The following is a 23,687-nucleotide window of genomic DNA, read 5'->3' on the forward strand; positions in this document are numbered from 1 at the left end:
CCTGCATGAGTGCTGCCGGCACTGGGGAGCTACAGTTCATTGAGGGAACCACGAATGCCAACATGTACTGTGACATACTGAAACAGAGTATGATCCCCTCCCTTCAGAGACTGGGCCGCAGGGCACTATTCGAACATGATAAACACACGACTACTGCCTTGCTAAAGAAGCTGAGGGTAAAGGTGATGAACTGGCCAAACATGTCTCCAGACCTAAACCATATTGAGCATATGTGGGGCATCCTCAAACAGCAGGCGGGGGAGCGCAAGATCTCTAGCATCCACCAGCTCTGTGATGTCGCAATGGAGGAGTGGAAGAGGACTCCAGTGGCAACCTGTGAAGCTCTGGTGAAGTCCATGCCCAAGGGGGTTAAGGCAGTGCAGGAAAATAATGATGGCCATACAAAATATTTACACTTTGGGCCCAATTTGAACATTTCCACTTAGGGGTGTACTCACTTTTGTTGCCAACCGTTTAGACATTAATGGCTGTGTCTTTACCACAACATATATACAGTGGCACCACAACGGCAGCCTTTTCTATAATTGCAGTGAGTAACAAAACACTAAGACCTAGATTTGGAGTTTGGCGTTAGCCGTGAAAACCAGCGTTAGAGGCTCCTAACGCTGGTTTTAGGCTACCGCCGGTATTTGGAGTCACTCAAAATAGGGTCTAACGCTCACTTTTCAGCCACGACTTTTCCATACCGCAGATCCCCTTACGTAAATTGCGTATCCTATCTTTTCAATGGGATCTTTCTAACTCCGGTATTTAGAGTCGTGTCTGAAGTGAGCGTTAGACATCTAACGACAAAACTCCAGCCGCAGGAAAAAAGTCAGTAGTTAAGAGCTTTCTGGGCTAACGCCGGTTTATAAAGCTCTTAACTACTGTACTCTAAAGTACACTAACACCCATAAACTACCTATGTACCCCTAAACCGAGGTCCCCCCACATCGCCGACACTCGAATAATTTTTTTTAACCCCTAATCTGCCGACCGCCACCTACGTTATCCTTATGTACCCCTAATCTGCTGCCCCTAACACCGCTGACCCCTGTATTATATTTATTAACCCCTAATCTGCCCCCCTCAACGTCGCCGCCACCTACCTACACTTATTAACCCCTAATCTGCCGACCGCAAAGCGCCGCCACCTACGTTATCCTTATGTACCCCTAATCTGCTGCCCCTAACACCGCCGACCCCTATATTATATTTATTAACCCCTAATCTGCCCCCTCAACGTCTCCTCCACCTGCCTACACTTATTAACCCCTAATCTGCTGACCGGACCTGAGCGCTACTATAATAAAGTTATTAACCCCTAATCCGTCTCACTAACCCTATAATAAATAGTATTAACCCCTAATCTGCCCTCCCTAACATCCCCGACACCTAACTTCAATTATTAACCCCTAATCTGCCGACCGGAGCTCACCGCTATTCTAATAAATGTATTAACCCCTAAAGCTAAGTCTAACCCTAACACTAACACCCCCCTAAGTTAAATATAATTTAAATCTAACGAAATTAATTAACTCTTATTAAATAAATTATTCCTATTTAAAGCTAAATACTTACCTGTAAAATAAATCCTAATATAGCTACAATATAAATTATAATTATATTATAGCTATTTTAGGATTTATATTTATTTTACAGGTAACTTTGTATTTATTTTAACCAGGTACAATAGCTATTAAATAGTTAAGAACTATTTAATAGCTAAAATAGTTAAAATAATTACAAATTTACCTGTAAAAGAAATCCTAACCTAAGTTACAATTAAACCTAACACTAGACTATCAATAAATTAATTAAATAAACTACCTACAATTATCTACAATTAACCTAACACTACACTATCAATAAATTAATTAAATAAACTACCTACAATTACCTACAATTAACCTAACACTACACTATCAATAAATTAATTAATTAAATACAATTGCTACAAATAAATACAATTAAATAAACTAGCTAAAGTACAAAAAATTAAAAAGAACTAAGTTACAAAAAATAAAAAAATATTTACAAACATAAGAAAAATATTACAACAATTTTAAACTAATTACACCTACTCTAAGCCCCCTAATAAAATAACAAAGCCCCCCAAAATAAAAAAATGCCCTACCCTATTCTAAATTACTAAAGTTCAAAGCTCTTTTACCTTACCAGCCCTGAACAGGGCCCTTTGCGGGGCATGCCCCAAGAAATACAGCTCTTTTGCCTGTAAAAAAAAACATACAATACCCAAGCCCCCCAACATTACAACCCACCACCCACATACCCCTAATCTAACCCAAACCCCCCTTAAATAAACCTAACACTAAGCCCCTGAAGATCATCCTACCTTGTCTTCACCTCACCGGGTATCACACCGATCCGTCCAGAAGAGCTCCTCCGATGTCCTGATCCAAGCCCAAGCGGGGGGCTGAAGAGGTCCATGATCCGGCTGAAGTCTTCATCCAATCGGGGCAGAAGAGGTCTTCCATCCGATTGAAGTCCTCATCCAAGCGGCATCCATCCGGAGTGAAGCGGCAGAATCCTGAAGACCTCCACCGCGGAACATCCATCCTGGCCGACGACTGAACGACGAATGACGGTTCCTTTAAATGACGTCATCCAAGATGGCGTCCCTTGAATTCCGATTGGCTGATAGGATTCTATCAGCCAATCGGAATTAAGGTAGAAATATTCTGATTGGCTGATGGAATCAGCCAATCAGAATCAAGTTCAATCCGATTGGCTGATCCGATCTATTCTATTCTATTGGCTGTTCCGATCAGCCAATAGAATGCAAGCTCAATCTGATTGGCTGATTGGATCAGCCAATCGGATTGAACTTGATTCTGATTGGCTGATTCCATCAGCCAATCAGAATATTCCTACCTTAATTCCGATTGGCTGATAGAATCCTATCAGCCAATCGGAATTTGAGGGACGCCATCTTGGATGACGTCATTTAAAGGAACCGTCATTCGTCGTTCAGTCGTCGGCCAGGATGGATGTTCCGCGGTGGAGGTCTTCAGGATGCTGCCGCTTTGCTCCGGATGGATGCCGCTTGGATGAAGACTTCAATCGGATGGAAGACCTCTTCTGCCCCACTTGGATGATGACTTCAGCCGGATCATGGACCTCTTCAGCCCCCCGCTTGGGCTTGGATCAGGACATCGGAGGAGCTCTTCTGGACGGATCGGTGTGATACCCGGTGAGGTGAAGACAAGGTAGGATGATCTTCAGGGGCTTAGTGTTAGGTTTATTTAAGGGGGGTTTGGGTTAGATTAGGGGTATGTGGGTGGTGGGTTGTAATGTTGGGGGGCTTGGGTATTGTATGTTTTTTTTTACAGACAAAAGAGATGTATTTCTTGGGGCATGCCCCGCAAAGGGCCCTGTTCAGGGCTGGTAAGGTAAAAGAGCTTTGAACTTTAGTAATTTAGAATAGAATAGGGCATTTTTTTATTTTGGGGGGCTTTGTTATTTTATTAGGGGGCTTAGAGTAGGTGTAATTAGTTTAAAATTGTTGTAATATTTTTCTTATGTTTGTAAATATTTTTTTATTTTTTGTAACTTAGTTCTTTTTTATTTTTTGTACTTTAGCTAGTTTATTTAATTGTATTTATTTGTAGCAATTGTATTTAATTAATTTATTGATAGTGTAGTGTTAGGTTAATTGTAGGTAATTGTAGGTAGTTTATTTAATTAATTTATTGATAGTCTAGTGTTAGGTTTAATTGTAACTTAGGTTAGGATTTCTTTTACAGGTAAATTTGTAATTATTTTTACTAGTTTAGCTATTAAATAGTTCTTAACTATTTAATAGCTATTGCCCCTGGTTAAAATAAATACAAAGTTACCTGTAAAATAAATATAAATCCTAAAATAGCTATAATATAATTATAATTTATATTGTAGCTATATTAGGATTTATTTTACAGGTAAGTATTTAGCTTTAAATAGGAATAATTTATTTAATAAGAGTTAATTAATTTCGTTAGATTTAAATTATATTTAACTTAGGGGGGTGTTAGTGTTAGGGTTAGACTTAGCTTTAGGGGTTAATACATTTATTAGAATAGCGGTGAGCTCCAGTCGGCAGATTAGGGGTTAATGTTTGAAGTTAGGTGTCGGCGATGTTAGGGAGGGCAGATTAGGGGTTAATACTATTTATGATAGGGTTAGTGAGGCGGATTAGGGGTTAATAACTTTATTATAGTAGCGCTCAGGTACGGTCGGCAGATTAGGGGTTAATAAGTGTAGGCAGGTGGAGGCGACGTTGTGGGGGCAGATTAGGGGTTAATAAATATAATATAGGGGTCGGCGATGTTAGGGCAGCAGATTAGGGGTACATAGGGATAATGTAAGTAGCGGCGGTTTACGGAGCGGCAGATTAGGGGTTAATAATAATATGCAGGGGTCAGCGATAGCGGGGGCGGTAGATTAGGGGTTAATAAGTGTAAGGTTAGGGGTGTTTAGACTCGGGGTACATGTTAGAGTGTTAAGTGCAGACGTAGGAAGGGTTACCGCATAGCAAACAATGGGGCTGCGTTAGGAGCTGAACGCGGCTTTTTTGCAGGTGTTTGGTTTTTTTTCAGCTCAAACAGCCCATTGTTTCCTATGGGGGAATCGTGCACGAGCACGTTTTTGAGGCTGGCCGCGTCCGTAAGCAACTCTGGTATCGAGAGTTGAAGCTGCGTTAAAAATGCTCTACGCTCCTTTTTTGGAGACTAACGCAGCCTTTATGTGGTCTCTCAATACCAGAGTTATTTTTATGGTGCGGCCAGAAAAAAGCCGGCGTTAGTTTTTCGGGTCGTTACCGTCAAAACTCCAAATCTAGCCGTCTGTTAATGTTTCTATACTTATAGTAGCAAAAAAGGTGGTGCTGTGCAGTTGTACAATTTACTGAACCAAAAAAAGAGGGAGAGACCTCTCTAAAGACTGCACATATAGCACTCTGTGCCTGGACTTGTAGTGGAGAAATTGGGAATGTTAAAATATAACTTTTATTTAATACATTAAAATTAAACACTCAATTAAAAACAACCTAAGAGTAGTAGGCCTATTCCTTAATCCTCTGTAAGCCTTTGATATATCTTAAGTGCTTAGAAGGAATTTGTGTAGGCGGGAAGTTATATATAAGACCACTCTATTCAGTAATTATCTGGATAATAAAGGGTTAATATTCTTATATCAGATATACACATGTATAGGTATCTTAATAGGCTTATGTTCTGTCCTTGGATATTGGAGTTGGGTTCAATGCTAGTGGCACTCAGTGAACTCAGAAATAAAAATAGAAGTTGTTTGAATACTTCACTTTATTAATATATGCAACTTTATTTTGTGTTATACTTGAGTATAGGATGATGAGATTTTCAAAATATTCAGATTACACGTAACAGTTTGTGAATCTGTTTATTCTGGTTGTATCTTTGAAATTCAAATGTATGTTATAAATCTCCTGAAGTCAAATAATTTCCACTATACATTTATTTGTCATCAAAATAAATTATTTAAAATCTCTATGTGGACTAGTTGGTTTATTTGCATATAGACTGTTGACACAGTAGTGTGATGTTAATTTATTTCTATTTGATGGCTTGTCTTGCGTCTAGGATACCAAAGATCCTGTACCTAGCATTAAGGTTGTTACCATATTATCTAAGCACCACACTCACATGTGAAATACCTGTTGGATGAAATTATTTAAAAGAAGGAATATATGTACTCCTTCTATTGCATCCAATACTTATGATATTAGTGTGCACTTATAAGTAGCTAGGTGTAATAGATTTCTTGTGATTAATGACTCAGCCAGTATAAATTTGCTATGTATTAGTAACTATTGAGATAATAAAATACACCAATGTTACATATAAATTGCTATCTTATTGTTTCTTCATATAGAGGTAACCGTAATAATTGTGTTTTTTTGGGATTACACAAATAAGTAACTAACTTTTTTTGTTAGTATGTATCCGCTCTATTATACAGCTATAGCGGTATTACACTCTACTTGCCCCTCTTACTGCAATGTTATGCATATACTTTGTTCACTCTTGTAGTTGTTTGATATCTCATGTGATTCACTTATTTTTTAGAGTTAATTTATCACAAGCACACAAATAGATTCGCTATAGTTAATTACATAAATTTGGTTTTGGCATACATGCACCATTAACTATAGTAATATGATTTTAGTTAATGCATTATTGAAATAGCAGCTAGAGATGTTAAGTTGTCTAATGTAGCAACAAACGTTAGAGAGTTAACCGTTAAAATGGTTTCTCTGGCTGTGAGTACAACTGAGCATAAAAATTCCCCCAGTGCGATATCCTAAAGTTACCTCCTTGTAAGTAGCCTATTACAAGTAACCCTTTGTTAAATTATATTGTATTGTGGTCAAAATAATAACTTAATAAAGAAGCTAAATGTGACCGTTAGTCATACATTAGTGTTAAATGGGTAAAGTCAAACCCGCCTAAACAGGCCAACAACTCTTGGTAATTTAAAAAATATATAGAGCTCCCATACGCTCTATAACCCCCTGACCGGTTTCGCCCGTATCGGGCTTTTTCAAAGGCAAATAAACCAACTAGTCCACATAGAGATTTTAAATCATTTATTTTGATGACAAATAAATGTATAGTGGAAATTATTTGACTTCAGGAGATTTATAACATACATTTGAATTTCAAAGATACAACCAGAATAAACAGATTCACAAACTGTTACGTGTAATCTGAATATTTTGAAAATCTCATCATCCTATACTCAAGTATAACACAAAATAAAGTTGCATATATTAATAAAGTGAAGTATTCAAACAACTTCTATTTTTATTTCTGAGTTCACTGAGTGCCACTAGCATTGAACCCAACTCCAATATCCAAGGACAGAACATAAGCCTATTAAGATACCTATACATGTGTATATCTGATATAAGAATATTAACCCTTTATTATCCAGATAATTACTGAATAGAGTGGTCTTATATATAACTTCCCGCCTACACAAATTCCTTCTAAGCACTTAAGATATATCAAAGGCTTACAGAGGATTAAGGAATAGGCCTACTACTCTTAGGTTGTTTTTAATTGAGTGTTTAATTTTAATGTATTAAATAAAAGTTATATTTTAACATTCCCAATTTCTCCACTACAAGTCCAGACACAGAGTGCTATATGTGCAGTCTTTAGAGAGGTCTCTCCCTCTTTTTTTGGTTCATTAATGGCTGTGTGTTGAGTTATTTTGAGGGGATTTTCATTATCTCCATAGTTAAACATATGTCTATACATATAAATCTGTTTCTCTATGTCAATGTAAAATTCCTGCGTTGGCTTTTTTTTTTCTAACACCCGAGATCTCATATCTTTGAGCCCTTATAACTTTTGTGTGCAATATTCTTTTTACATAATTTTTATTAGACAATGATAATATGAGTGTAATTGTACTTTGCAATGTATTTTTGAAGTGTTTCGCAAAACTTTTTAGTTGCGCAAAGCTGTTAAGTACAGCTCTTCGAGCTCGGAAAGGACTGTTGCATAAAAGGCGAATGCGTGCACGCAATCACCTTTTGTCAAGACTTGTAATACCTGTGAAAGGGAAATTGATTGCAAAAAGATCACATCACGAGCGGAAAAGTCATAACGCGCTACTTATAATCTTGCTGTTAGAGGGCAGTATTAATGAAAGTCTTAAAAGTGGAAATAATGCATTTAAATATAATCTTAGAAGACTTTGAACATCAGATAAGATCATGAATGAGTACAAATAAAACAGGCGGACAAAAGAGAATGGATTGCTGATAGAAGCTATCGTGAGAGCCAGTTAGGAATGTTTTGCAATAGTCTGTCATGGAAATAGTATGACAGCAGATGAGGATTGTTGTGGAATTACTGGAATGACCAAACCTATTTATGTTTGTCTTTTTGAAAATACTTGGATACTATATTATCTTCACCTAATTACACCTGGTTCTGGCATAATTTGTAAGGGAAAGATGTTTCTAATTCAGATGCACTTGTCTGGGACAGGGGTCCAGCCAGAACAGTACAAATGTGATTGATCATTCTTAGAAGTACTCACGGTAGACGGGCAATAAGAAGAAGGCAGAGAATGGTCAAGACAGGCTGAGTCCGGCAACAGGAAAGCAATCCAGCAGTGTAGCAGTTCAGGGGTAAAGCAGAGTTCAATAACAGTATGGTAATCCAGCAGTTCAGGGGTTAAGCAAGCAGAGTGGTCAGACAGGCAGAGTTCAATAACAGTATGGCAATACAGCAGTTCAGGGGTTAAGCAAGCAGAGTGGTCAGACAGGCAGAGTTCAATAACAGTATGGCAAGCCAGCATAAAGAGCCACAGCACCCAGGAACACATGAAGCAACACCTATACTTGGGCACAGGTGAATGTAAGTGAGGTACTTGTATAGCTGCTGGATTCACAATACAGGAGGAATCCGGACTGGCATCAGGAAGAGAGGCGCACGGCGATGATGTCATCACCGGCACACGAAGTTCGCTGCAGCGTCCATGGCAACGGCCATGGCAACAGAAGAAGTGGTGGCCGGGCGGCGTGACATAGCCCCCCACTCAAGGATTCCCTCTGGGAACCAGAGTTAGTTTCAAAGGATGAGCAGCATGGAACCTGGAGACCAAAGATGGAGCATGCACATCATGGGCAGGAACCCAGGAACGATCTGCCACAGAGTAACCCTTCCAATGCACGAGGTCCTGCAGTTGCCTGTGCCTGTATCTGGAGTCCAGGATCTCAGCAACCTCATACTCAGGGTCAACATGAACCAAGAGTGGAGGAAGAGGAGGTCGGAGTTGAGAATATCTGTTCTTGATGTAGGGTTGTGGGCAAGGCCACTTTGTAGGCAACAGGAGACAGTCTTTTAAGGACTTTGTAAGGGCTGATATACCTAGGCCCTAATTTATGACTGGGTTTACGTAGAAAACATGAGAGACCCAGACACGTTCACCTATTGAAAAGGCATGAACAGTAGCTCATTGTTGATCAGCAAACCTCTTGTATCTGGAGACAGCTGAACGTAACTGAGAGCGAATACATTGCCAATGAGTAGTGAGGTTAGTAACATGTCGGTCTGCAGCAGGAACCCCTGTTTACTGAGCAGAAAGAGGAAAGACACAAGGTTGGTAGCCTGCTGCGGCTTGAAATGGAGAACATCATAGAGAAGAGTGCCAATGAGTGTTCTTTGCCAGTTCAGCTAAGGGCAACAATTCAGACCAATTGGTATGAAAATAATTAACATAAGCTCTCTCCATCAGCCCATTAGTCTGGGGATGGTAACCAGAAGACAAGGAAACAGTGGTTCCAATCAATTTGCAAAAAGCTTTCCAAAAGGTAGTGATGAATTGAGGATCCTGTCAGAAACAATATTCATGGGAATGCCATGAAGTCGTACCACATGTAACAAAAAAAAGGTGATAATTCTTGGGCAGAGGGTAGCTTGTTTAAGGGTATATAATGAGCAAGACTGGAGAACCGATCCACCACAACCCAGATAACCGTATGATGGTCAGAAGAAGGGAGATCTACAATGAAATCCATTGTTATGTATGTCCAAGGTTGTTTGGGAATAGATAACGGTTGGAGCAAGCAAGGAGGCAAGGATCAGGGAGTCTTAATTGGCAGCACAAGTCATGCAGGCCTTTACATAATCCTGAGAGTCAGACTTCATGGTAAGCCACCATACATGTCGGGAAAGAAGCTTAAAAGTTCTTGTCAAACCAGGATGTCCTGATAGTTTGCTATCATGAGCCCAGGATAGCACAGGGGTGCGTAGGTTCAGAGGTATAAAGAAGATATCAGGAGCCACGGGGGCTTCAGGAGTCTTTCTAGACTGAGCACGTTGCAGTCTTTGAAGTAGAGTGGTGTTAAGTTAAGCAACCACACAGGAAGGGGATATGATGTGTTCAATAGGAGCTTCAGGACAGTCACTAGACTGAGAAAACTGATGGAAAAGGGCATCAGCCTTTTTATTCTTAGTTGCAGGAAGATAAGAGACTACAAAGTTAAAACGGGAAAATATATTGATGAGCAGTCTCTAGATACGTCAGATTCTTGTGGTCAGTGAGAATTTGAATGGGGTTGGCAGTACCTTCTAGTCAATGATGCCATTCAGTCAGGGCCATCTTAATGGCTAAGAGTTCACAATTACCCACATTGTAATTCCTCTCTGCAGCAGTAAAGAGTTTGCAGAAAAAGGCTACAGGGTGCAATTTGGAGTTTAGAGGATCCCTTTGGGTTAAGACTGCTCCAGCTCCTATCTCGGAGGCATCCACCTCTAAAGTGAACTGCAGGTCAGGATCAGGATGGAGGAGCACAGGAGCAAAACAAAATGCATTTTTCAGATGATAGAGGGCACCCACAGCTTCAGGAGGCTAATTCTTGCAGTCTCTGTTCCATTTTGTCAACTCAGTGAGTGGAGCCACTTCTTGGGAGAAATTCTTTGTAAACTTGCGGTAATAATTGGAGAACCCCAAGAATCTCTCTAGTTCTTTTAATGAGGTGGGTTGAGGCCATTCCAGAACTGCGTTTAGCTTAGAAGGATCCATGGCAAAACCCTCCTTTGAGATAACATAACCAAGGAACTGGATCTGAACTTGATCAAACTCACATTTCTCCAGTTTGGCTACCAGAGAATTGTCTCAGAGGCAAAGAAGTACCTGTCTTACGTGTTCATGATGCTCCTCAAGGGTGGAGAAGAAAATAAGGATGTCATCCAGATAGACGATGACAGTCCAATTGAAGAGGTCACGAAAGAGATTGTTGACAAATGCTTGAAAGACTGCAGGGGCATTACACAGCCCAAAAGGCATTATGAGGTATTCGTAATGCCCTGATCTCGTGTTGAAGGCAGTCTTCCATTCATGCCCTGGGAAGATACAAATAAGATTGTACGCCCCACGTAGCTCCAACTTAGTGAAGTAGCGAGCATTTTGGAGCGAATCGTAAAGTTCAGTGATCAAAGGAATGGGATAGCAATTCTTGATAGTGATATTGTTTAGGACTCTGTAGTCAATACAGGGTCTGAGCGCACCATCCTTCTTACTGACAAAAAAGAAGCCAGCCCCAGCAGGAGAAGAGGAAGGGCGAATAAACCCTTTAGCTAGGTTCTCTTGAATATAGTCCTCCATGGCCTTGGTTTCAGCTTTGGAGAGTGGATAAGTTCTCCCTTTAGGAAGTGGGGCTCCAGGAAAAAGGTCAATTTTACAGTCGTAAGGATGGTGGGGTGGCAGCACATCAGCTGCTTTCTTTTCAAACACATCTGTAAAATCTGCATATACTGAGGGAAGGCTTGAAGGGGTCTGTAGACTGTCTATGGGGATGCAGTGCAGAGGAGTAACCTTAGCAAGGCAGGAGTGGAAGCAGGATGTACCCCAGAAGGCCAACTGTCCCTCAGCCCAGTCGAACTGTGGATTGTGTATACGAAGCCAAGGAAAACCAAGGATGACAGGATGTGCTGGAGAATGAATGACATTGAACTGCAACTGTTCGGTATGAAGGACTCCCACAGGCAGGGTTAGGGGTGCTAGTTATTTTGAGAAATTGTTTTTTCTCCAGATGAGGCAAGCCTGCCTGAATCATAAAACGGTGATCAAGAAAATTTCAGCTGCCCCTGAATCAATAAAGGCTTGAGTGTGGACAGAATTCTGAAGAAAGGTAAGGGTAGTAGGTACAAGGATCCACGAAGAGTGAGGGGATTTAGTAGTAACCACGCTTAGAGATACCCCAGTTTTATCCTCTAAGCATTGGCTTTTTCGGGCAGAATATCACAATTCTTAAGTTGGTGTGAGTTAGAACCACAATAGAAACACAGTCTCAATCTCCTTCTTCTCTGCCTTTCAGACTCTGTGGGTTTGAGGGAGGAGAGATTCATGGGTTCCTCTACAGAGGAAACTGGAGGTGCTGAAGGGGTAGAGGGTAGTCTACAGACCGGACGGGTAGGAGGACGAGAGGGAGGGATTCTATGAGTTCTGTCTCTCTCAGCTTGTCTCTCCTGAAAGCGAGAATGCAGACTGATACAAAGTGTTATGAATTCATCCAGGGAAGCAGGAACATCATGATAAGTAAGCTCTTCCTTGATGTGCTCATGCAAGCCTCTCCTAAAGGTTGCCTTAAGAGCACTGCCATCCCAACTGCTGCCAAGTGCCAAGGTGCGAAACTCGATGGCGTATTGTGCCACAGTTCTATTGCTCTGGTGGAGATCCAAGTGAGAGTACTCTGCAGCAGAAGCATGGCCAAAAGTCCCAAACACAGAAGATAATGCAGAAATTAAGGCATCAGCATTGTTCAGAAGTTGAGCGCTCTGTTCCAAAAGGGGAGAGACCCAGGTCAGGGCCTTGTCTTTTAATAAAGAAATTATAAAAGTAATCTTTGACTGATGAGACTGAAAGGTGTGAGGATCATTGCGAAAGTGCAGCCTGCACTGGTTAAGAAAACCCCTACAATCAGTAGTACCATCATACTTGTCAGGTAAAGGTATCCGGGGTATACTTCCAGAAGCAGGGAAAGATGTTGCAGCACTGGCACCTGGGACTGGCTGTGCAACAAAAGGAGTAGCGTTCTTTTCTGCAAAGGAGTAGAGCATATCAGATATAGCCCCTAGTTTAGAATCCAAGCAGTACTCACGGTAGACAGGGGATTCCAGGGCAATAAAAAGAAGGCAGATAATGGTCAAGACAGGAAAGCAATCCAGCAGTGTAGCAGTTCAGGGGTAAACCAAAAGAATGGTCCGACAAGCAGAGTTCAATAACAGTATGGTAATCCAGCAGTTCAGGGGTTAAGCAAGCAGAGTGGTCAGACAGGCAGAGTTCAATAACAGTATATCAATCCTGCAGTTCAGGGGTTAAGCAAGCAGAGTGGTCAGACAGGCAGAGTTCAATAACAGTATGGCAATCCAGCATAAAGTAACACAGCACCCAGGAGCACAAGAAACAACAACTATACTTGGGCACAGGTGAATGTAAGTGAGGTACTTACATAGCTGCCGGATTAACGCCACAGGAGGAATCCAGACCGGCATTAGGAAGAGAGGCACGCAGCGATGACGTCATCGCCGGCACCCGAAGCTCACTGCAGCTTCCATGGAAACGAACAAAGTGGCGGCCAGGCGGCATGACAGCATCTTTTTGAATAATTTTAAGTAACCTTGACACTTGTGAGCACTATAAAGGATCGCCGGCCGTTTGGAGAAGGGGAGGACTTTTCTGTCTTTGTTTCTTTTGTGAAAATAAAGTTTTTACATTGAAAGTGCAATATTATAGCGCTTATGTATGTTATTTCTAATACTGTACTTGAATCTTGTTTCTTTTTTCAGAGTGAAGCTTCTACCCTGCTCCATTTGGCTTGAATGATACATTTGGTGAAAAAGCTGCATCAGACTCTGCGTTTTATACTGGACCCTGTTTTGGTAATATTATAATTTACCAGATTTATGGTGGTCTAAAATTTTGATTTTATTTTGTTATTGCATCAGTATTTATACCCTTTTTTTTCTCTGATTAATTTATACATTTATCTATTGCTTTTTAGAGTGATAGCTTTTAATTACCCCTAAAGGTAGCTAGAGCTAATTAGTTATGGCTGTTATACAATCTTTTATGAGCCTAACATAAATATAAACAGAAAAAAAATCTATGAAACTAGGAACATCAGAATATAATTAATGCTGTGAACCTTACTTGTTTGTATGATCACAATGTTAAACTGTGACTAAAATTATTAGGTGTCAATAGAATGCAAAAGTTACAGCACTAAAAATATTTGAATGATTGCTAAGTTCTTATTTTTAAAACCAATTTACTTTTAATGGGTTGTGTTTTGTAGACAAGTATGAACATAACTGAAATGTTTTGTTGAGCAGACTTACATGGAAAAAACGTGCAGGAATGGTCTTTGACCTCGACACTCCATGAAGGTCAGCTGCTTCAAATCGAACAAAGCGTATGTCTTCTCTTGCCATTTGCTGCTTAATATATTCAACATGAGAAATTATTTGAAGAGTATTTGGAATTTCAGTGCTTGCTGGATAAATTTCTTCATTGATAGTATGAGAAGAATCTGAAATAGAAAATATGGTCTTAAAAATTATAACAATATCTAGTTTGGTCAATTCAAACACCTCTTGCACAATCTTTTTTTATCTTTATTATCAGGGGGAAAAACAACTACTTTTCACATAGCCAGTACGGCGTCTATTATTTGTACTACATGATGTTTTTTGACTCGACTTCAGAATCTTTGTTTTTTTTTATTTTCCCCCTTTTAAACTTTGTAAAATGATGTGCTGACATTATAAGAAATAACTTTGTTCAATTCTTCAACTGAAGGGACACTAAACCCAAATTCTTTCTTTCGTGATTCAGATAGAGCATGAAATTTTAAGCAACTGTCTAATTTTCTCCTATTATCAAATTTTCTTCATTCTCTTGGTATCTTTATTTGAAATGCAAGAATGTAAGTTTAGATGCCGGCCCAATTTTGGTGAACAACCTGGGTTGTTCTTGCTGATTGGTGGATAAATTCATCCACCAATAAAAAAGTGCTGTCCAGAGTCTGAACCAAATAAAAGCTTAGATGCCTTGTTTTTCAAATAAAGATATCAAGAGAACGAAGAAAAATTCATAATAGCAGTAAATTAGATAGTTGCTTAAAATTGCATGCTCTATCTGAATCACAAAAGAAAATATTTGGGTTCAGTGTCCCTTAAATATATTATTTCTTCATATAACGATATTTCACAACACTTTATTTTGATTTGTGATTCAGGGGAAAAATCTAAGGATCTCTAATGTTTTGATAAATAGTAAGCCCATGGGAAAGCTTTGTATTCTCATCCCTCCTAGTTTACTTCAACATTGTCATAAGTGTCCATTTGGTTGTGGATTACAGTTTCTTCATGTGACGTTGAAACTTTTACTTCATAATTAGCTTTGATCATTCTTGCAAGAAAGTTTTATTTAATGTTATGTTTACATTTTTATATTTATTATTAACTCAATGCATGTATTTTTGTAAATATTACAGTATATTTCATTTTACCTGCCAATTATTTAACCCCTTAATGACCACAGCACTTTTCCATTTTCTGTCCATTTGGGACCAAGGCTATTTTCATATTTTTGCAGTGTTTGTGTTTAGCTGTAATTTTCCTCTTACTCTTTTACTGTACCCACACATATTATATACCGTTTTTCTCGCCATTAAATGGACTTTCTAAAGATACCATTATTTTCATCATATCTTATCATTTACTATAAAAAAAAATATAAAATATGAGGAAAAAATGGAAAAAAACACACTTTTTCTAACTTTGTCCCCCAAAATCTGTTACACTACATCTACAACCACCAAAAAACACCCATGCTAAATAATTTCTAAATTTTGTCCAGAGTTTAGAAATACTCAATGTTTACACGTTCTTTGCTTTTTTTTGCAAGTTATAGGGCAATAAATATAAGTAGCACTTTGCTATTTCCAAACCACTTTTTTTCAAAATGAGCGCTAGTTACATTGGAACCCTGATATCTGTCAGGAATACCTGAATATCCCTTGACATGTATATATTTTTTTTTAGAAGACATCCCAAAGTATTGATCTAGGCCCATTTTGGTATATTTCATGCCACCATTTCACCACCAAATGTGATCAAATAAAAAAAATTGTTCACTTTTTCACACATTTTTTCACAAACTTTAGGATTCTCACTGAAATTATTTACAAACAGCTTGTGCAATTATGGCATAAATGGTTGTAAATTTTTCTCTGGAATCCCCTTTGTTCAGAAATAGCAGACATATATGGCTTTGACGTTGCTTTTTGGTAATTAGAAGGCCGCTAAATGCCACTGCGCACCATGCGTGTATTATGCAGGGAAGGGGTTAATAAGGGAGCATGTAGGGAGCTTTTTGGGGTAATTTTAGCTTTAGTGTAGTGTAGTAGACAACCCAAAGTATTGATCTACGCCCATTTTGGTATATTTCATGCCACCATTTCACCGCCAAACGCGATCAAATTAAGAAAAACGTTAAATTTTTTAAAATTTTAGATTTCTCACTGAAATCATTTACAAACATTTTGTGCAATTATGGCACAAATGGTTGTAAATGCTTCTCTGGGGTCTCCTTTGTTCAAAAATAGCAGACATATATGGATTTGGTGTTGCTTTTTGGTAATTAGAAGGCCGCTAAATGCCACTGCGCACAACACGTGAATTATGCCCAGCAATGAAGGGGTTAATTAGGTAGCTTGTATGGAGTTTGCAGGGTTAATTTTAGCTTTAGTGTAGAGATCAGCTTCCCACCTGACACATCAGACCCCCTGATCCCTCCCAAAGAGCTCTCTTTCCTCCCCCACCCCAAAAATTGTCCCCGCCATCTTAAGTACTGGCAGAAAGTCTGCCAGTACTAAAATAAAAGGTATCCTTTTTTTATATATAGCATATTTACATATGCTGCTGTGTAAGATTCCCCCCCTTAGCCCCCAACCTCCCTGACCCCCCCCCAAAACAGCTCTCTAACCCTCCCCCTCTGCCTTATTGGGGGCCATCTTGGGTACTGGCAGCTGTCTGCCAGTACCCAGTTTGCATGTAAAAATGTCTTTATTTTTTTTTATTTTTGGTTTTTCTGCAGTGTAGCTTCCGCCCCCCAAGACTAATCCCCCACCCCCTCCCAGATCCCTTAGATGACTTTAATCAGGGATTTTATCCCTCCTTTCTCCCCATAATAAAAAAAACGTTTCTGTAGTGTAAGTGGTTCCCACCCGCTCCCTCCCCGTGCACGCGCCCGCCCACCACCCCCCGTGCACGCGCGCGCGCCCGTGCGCGCCCCCGGCGATCCCGCCCCCCTCTCTGACCAAGAAGCCATCGATGGCCGCCCACCCACCTCCCACTTCAGCTCCCACCCACCAACGAATGCGGCCATCGATGTCCGGTGCAGAGAGGGCCACAGAGTGGCTCTCTCTGCACCGGAGGGGTAAAAAATGTTATTGCAGGATGCCTCAATATCGAGGCATCCTGCAATAACCGGAAAACAGCTGGAAGTGATCAGGATCGCTTCCAGCTGCTTTCCACACTGAGGACGTGCAGGGTACGTTCTCAGGCGTTAACTGCCTTTTTTCTGAGGACGTACCCTGCACGTCCTCAGTCGTTAAGGGGTTAAAGATATCACAAAAATTAAAAGAATTAAGATAAGATTATTGTTTGCAGCTTTGTGATGTTTTTAAATACAATTAATACAAAAATAAACACAATAAACAATTTCCCAAGTCCAGAATACAGATTCATTTATAAAAAAAAAATCAATACATATGATTAGAATAAGAGCATCATTTTGTTTATTACAATCTTTTTTTCTTATGTGTTATTGTGAGCCTCAATGTTTATTATAGGGCTTGTGAAATGGTATATTAATTTTCAGCTAGGATTATGAGTTTTGCGTTAGGCTTAAAAAGCAGCGTTAAAAATCGAAAGAGAGAGAACAGCACTCCATGAGATAGAACAGAAGCTGGAATAACTTCCATGCATGTTCATTTTTATTAAATTCCTCAGGGTGCACGTTCTTTTTGCACACTATGCCCCTTCACAGAGAAAAAATATCCTGAAGCATATCAGTCTGACCCTGCCCAATGACAGTCCAGCGCCGAAATACCAGGCAATTCTTCTCTGAACAAGGGAAGCAACAACCCCAGACGATCGTTTCGGCCTCCTATGGGCCTCGTCAGTGAGGTGCAGTTGTATCTCTCTAAGGGCAAGTGTGCATGGAGTCCACGTCTGGTTTCCCCATTACTCTTAGGGTGACCCAAGTATAATTTGCATAAAAATCGAAAGAGAGAGAACAGCACTCCATGAGATAGAACAGAAGCTGGAATAACTTCCATGCATGTTCATTTTTATTAAATTCCTCAGGGTGCATAATTTTGTTTATTACAATCTTTTTTTCTTATGTGTTATTGTGAGCCTCAATGTTTATTATAGGGCTTGTGAAATGGTATATTAATTTTCAGCTAGGATTATGAGTTTTGCGTTAGGTTTAAAAAGCAGCGTTGGCCGGTCCCAACGCTGCTTTTTAACACCCGTTGGTATTACGAGCTTTGCAGGTACAGGTGTACCGCTCACTTTTTTGGCCAGACTCGGAAATACTGCAAATCCACTTACGTCAATTGCGTATTCTATATTTTCAATGGGACTTGCATAGTGCCGGTATTACGAGTCTGACAAAATGAGAGCGGTAGACCCTCTCCTGTCAAGACTGGTACCGCATTTAAAAGTCAGTAGTTAAGAGTTTTACACTACAACGTCGTAGCATAAAACTCTTAACTAAAGTGCTAAAAAGTACACTAACACCCATAAACTACCTATTAATCCCTAAACCGAGGCCCTCCCACATCGCAAACACTAAAATAAATATTTTAACCCCTTATCTGCCAAACCGGACATCGCCGCCACTATAATAAATATATTAACCCCTAAACCACCGCACTCCCGGATCGCAAACACTAGTTACATTTTATTAACCCCTAATCTGCCGTCCCTAACATCGCCGCCACCTACCTACATTTATTAACTCCTAATCTGCCGTCCCAATCGCCGCCACTATAATAAAGTTATTAACCCCTAAACCTAAGTCTAACCCTAACCTTAACCCTAACCCCACCTAATTTAAATATAATTTAAATAAATCTAAATAAAATTACTACAATTAACTAAATAATTCCTATTTAAAACTAAATACTTACCTATAAAATAAACTCTAAGCTAGCTACAATATAACTAATAGTTACATTGTATCTAGCTTAGGGTTTATTTTTATTTTACAGGCAAGTTTGTATTTATTTTAACTAGGTACAATAGTTATTAAATAGTTATTAACTATTTAATAACTATCTAGTTAAAATAAAGACAAATTTACCTGTAACATAAAACCTAACCTAAGTTACAATTACACCTAACACTACACTACAATTAAATTAATTACCTAAATTAAATACAACTAATTACAATTGAATAAAATTATCTAAAGTACAAAAAAAAAAAACACTAAATAACAGAAAATAAAGAAATTACAAGATTTTTAAACTAATTACACCTTATCTAATCCCCCTAACAAAATAAAAAAGCCCCCCCAAAATAAAAAGCCCTTCCCTACACTAAATTACAAATAGCCCTTAAAAGGGCCTTTTGTGGGGAATCAGCTCCTTTACCTGAAAAAAATTACAATTCCCCCGCCAACATTAAAACCCACCACCCACACAACCAACCCTACTCTAAAACCCACCCCTTAAAAAAACCTAACACTAACCCCCTGAAGATCACCTTACCAGGAGACGTCTTCACCCAACCGGGCCGAAGTCCTCAACGAAGCCGGGAGAAGTCTTCATCCAAGCCAGGCGAAGCGGTACTCCAGACGGGCAGAAGTCTTCATCCAGACGGCATCTTCTATCTTCATCCATCCGGCGCGGAGCGGGTCCATCTTCAAGACATCCGACGCAGAGCATCCTCTTCTTCCGACGGCTAAACACAGAATGAAGGGTCCTTTAAATGACGTCATCCAAGATGGCGTCCCTTCAATTCCGATTGGCTGATAGAATTCTATCAGCCAATCGGAATTAAGGTAGATGCAATCAGCCAATAGGATTGAACTGGCATTCTATTGGCTGATTGGAACAGCCAATAGAATGCCAGCTCAATCCTATTGGCTGATTGGATCAGCCAATAGGATTGAACTTCAATCCTATTGGCTGATTGCATCAGTCAATAGGATTTTTTCTACCTTAATTCCGATTGGCTGATAGAATTCTATCAGCCAATCGGAATTGAAGGGACGCCATCTTGGATGACGTGATTTAAAGGAACCTTCATTCTGTGTTTAGCCGTCAGAAGAAGAGGATGCTCCGCGTCAGATGTCTTGAAGATGGACCCGCTCCACGCCGGATGGATGAAGATAGAAGATGCTGTCTGGATGAAGACTTCTGCCCGTCTGGAGGACCACTTCGCCCGGCTTGGATGAAGACTTCTCCCGGCTTTGTTGAGTACTTCGGCCCAGTTGGGTGAAGACGTCTCCCGGTAGGTTAGGTTTTATTTTACAGGTAAATTTGTCTTTATTTTAACTAGGCAGTTATTAAATAGTTAATAACTATTTAATAACTATTCTACCTAGTTAAAATAAATACAAACTTGACTGTAAAATAAAAATAAACCCTAAGCTAGATACAATGTAACTATTAGTTATATTGTAGCTAGCTTAGGGTTTATTTTCTAGGTAAGTATTTAGTTTTAAATTGGAATTTTTTAGTTAATTGTAGTAATTTTATTTAGATTTATTTATATTATATTTAAATTAAGGGGGTTAGGGTTAGACTTAGGTTTAGGGGTTAATAACAGGGGCGGCAGATTAAGGGTTAATAAATTTAGGTAGGTGGCGGCGATGTTAGGGACGGCAGATTAGGGGTTAATAAAATGTAACTAGTGTTTGCGAGGCAGGAGTGCGGTGGTTTAGGGGTTAATATATTTATTATAGTGGCGGCGACGTTGGGGCAGCAGATTAGGGGTTAATAAATGTAGTTAGGTTGCGGCGACATTGGGGCAGCAGATTAGGGATTAATAAATATAATGTAGGTGTCGGCGATGTTGGGGGCAGCAGATTAGGGGTTCATAAGTATAATGTAGGTGGCAGCGGTGTCCGGAGCGGCAGATTAGGGGTTAATAATTGTAAGATTAGGAGTGTTTAGACTCTGGGTTCATGTTAGGGTGTTAGGTGTAGACATAACTTATTTCCCCATAGGAATCAATGGGGCTGCGTTAGGAGCTTTACGCTGCTTTTTTGCAGGTGTTAGGTTTTTTTTCAGCCGGCTCTCCCCCATTGATTCATATGGGGAAATCGTGCACAAGCACGTACAACCAGCTCACTGCTAACGTAAGTAGCGCTGGTATTGAGGTGAGATGTGGAGCTAAATTTTGCTCTACGCTCACTTTTTTGCGGTTAACGCCGGGTTTGTAAAAGCCTGTAATACCAGTGCTGTCTGTAAGTGAGCGGTGAGCATAAACTGCTCGTTAGCACCGCACAGCCTCTAATGCAAAACTCGTAATCTAGGCCTTTATCTTTTCTTCAACCTTTGTCCAGTGACAAACTCTCTCAGGAGATTGTGTACCTGAGTCTGAAAGCCCCTTAAATGTTCTTCCTCATTTGGCCCTTCTGGACTATTTCTCCTGGCAATTCCTTCTACCTTAGATCCCATGACTTTCCTGGCTATCCTTTCTCCACTCCATTTCTGTCTAACTCTACCTACATTCATGCTCTTCACTCCAATTAATGCTGTGGTTTTTATAAGTGCACTAATGTGACAAAGGGTTTAAGTGAACAGTGTTTTAAAAAGGGTGGGTAAGATATTTGGGAGTTTTACCCAAGGTTGCCATAGCTGAATTTTTGAGTTGAGTACAGCATAGGTTATTGCTTTTGCAGCAGTGCATTGCTGCCATTATACATAAAACACCCTCAAGGTAGTTAAACTATCACAACACATAACACCTCTAGGGGAGAAATTGTGTTTTTAAAAATTGTGGATTTAACTGGAAGAGGGCTTAGGTGCTGGTGTTTTAAAAAAAGTTCCCAGGTGCAGGAACTTTGTTGTCGGTATTTAATGTGCACCAGTAGAAATGTACTTTTGTACATAAGACTACATGAAGTATTAAGGCTTCTAGAAACATTGAGAGATCCAAAGCAGGTACTTTTTACACAACAATTCCAAAAGAGTAAACAACCAAGTCTCTAAGAGGAAACATTTGTTAGTTTGTATTTGTTTAGAAAAATTATTTGTTTGAATGCATTATATCCCAATGTACTATACATATATTTACATATGTGAAGATTCAAATAAGAAGGTTACAATCACACAGTCTATAACAAAAGTGCAATGAAAAGACCCATCAAGCTTTTGTTAAGGCATGCATTAACAATTATGCAAAAGACATACCAAGGCTTGCTAAGGTGACTATTACTCAGAGAATGCATAATATAAAAGGCACTATTAACTTAGAATACCATATGTATCACAAACAAACCACTGCAGCACTATTAGAATTGTAAAGAACAATCATTTTCATCAATATCCAATAACAAGTAATTTAAATCAAAGCCCTAAATTAGTTAAATATAAATGGTTAATAAAAGATTGCTATACAAACATAGCTAATGAACTTGCTAGCTCCATATGAGCTGAATTAGGTAACACTAAACATACTGAATAACACAATAACCAGCTTAAATGCTGATTCATAGGGCCTGATGGTCAAAACCTCATCAGCATTGAGGGAAAATAACCAAAATCTTTAAGGTGGTTTTTTGAGCATTATATTGTAATGCAGATGCTCTCTTGCACATGCAGAACACTGTACATCTCTCAAATGTTTGCCTTCCTAAAATACTTTAATGGATCTCATAATACTGATGAGACTTTCATAATCTTGCAAGACCAGAGAGCTTTAGATCATTGGGCCCATAACCAGAGAGAGACCAAAAACTATACACGGTATTCACAGCTTGCAGAAAGAGACAAGTGATTCACAAACTGTCTGTACAAATTGAGAAGAGTTGGTCATTGTTAATTGTAACCACAAACTTCAACTGAAAGTATGATGAACCAAATATTGTTATTTGTAGAGAGCCAACAAATTCCACAGTGCTTTAAACATAGGTATGATATGCAAGATAGCATTTATAGGGGACAAATGGGTAGCGGGCCTTGCCACTTCTGTAAATCAGCTCTCATGAAGGTGATCTACTAAACAGCTGGGCTTGTAGGCTTCCGTGCTAAGAGGGTTAAAGGAGATTGTTTCATGTGGTGTAAATAATGACAGTACAAGCATTAGTGTACAGAAGCCATGATCTTAGCAGAGAACTAACAGGAACAGGAAATGCCAAACAGGAAACAAGTGCAATAGAAATAAATCATAGAGTTGCATAAAAGCTAAACATAACACCCATAACATCTCCCTCTTTTAGTGTTAATAAATCAACATTGTGAAATTTGGATGAGTCCTTGTAATAACACATTCTACAGGTTAAGTCTCTTGGGCGGTTGTGAATGTCTGCCACTACGGGTGAAGACTGGCCCTCCTTGTACAAAGAGTTTCTTAGCCCTCTCTGAGGTTAATGGGCTCTTTTCAATACTTACTGGCATGCTCTGTGCTTGACTGCCATGAGGTATACCTGCTTGCTCAGGACTGTCATTAATATTAGTCTGTATACGGATTCGTTCCCCAATATTCAATTCAGGCAAATCTCTGGCAGATGTGTCATATCGTGCCTTGAACACTTGCCTCTTAAGTCGTAACTTTTCTGGTATACCATGTATCACAGAGGGTTCAAGTAGCTTGTTGGCAACTGGTAAGGAGGTCTTTAATCTCCTTGACATCAGTCTCTGTGCCGGACTACTATCCATGCCCTCGGTTGGAGTGTTTCTCCAATGTAAGATGGCCTTCCACGGGTCTTTACCATCACTTTGTGCTTTCTTGCATAAATTTTTAACAATCTTCACAGCAGATTCAGCTTTGCCGTTAGCCTGTGGATGACGTGGTGAAGAAGTCACATGCTCAAACTCCCATTCAGTGGCAAATTTACTGAATTGTAAGCTTGCAAACTGAGGGACGTTATCAGAGATCACT

General features: G+C 39.6%; 1 protein-coding gene across 1 annotated transcript in view; it reads right to left on the reverse strand.

Moving 5' to 3' along the window:
* LGSN (lengsin, lens protein with glutamine synthetase domain) overlaps positions 1-23,464 on the reverse strand; it is a 48,612-nt gene extending 25,148 nt beyond the window's left edge. The window contains exons 1-2 of the mRNA XM_053711978.1: positions 23,122-23,464; positions 13,899-14,089 (exon numbers count right to left, since the gene is read on the reverse strand). Of these exons, the coding sequence (XP_053567953.1) occupies positions 13,899-14,089; positions 23,122-23,464 (534 nt within the window). The remainder of the gene's footprint in view (positions 1-13,898; positions 14,090-23,121) is intronic.
* Positions 23,465-23,687: the final 223 nt, after the last annotated feature.

Source organism: Bombina bombina, chromosome 4 (genome assembly GCF_027579735.1).
Source record: "Bombina bombina isolate aBomBom1 chromosome 4, aBomBom1.pri, whole genome shotgun sequence".
Lineage (NCBI taxonomy): Eukaryota > Metazoa > Chordata > Amphibia > Anura > Bombinatoridae > Bombina > Bombina bombina.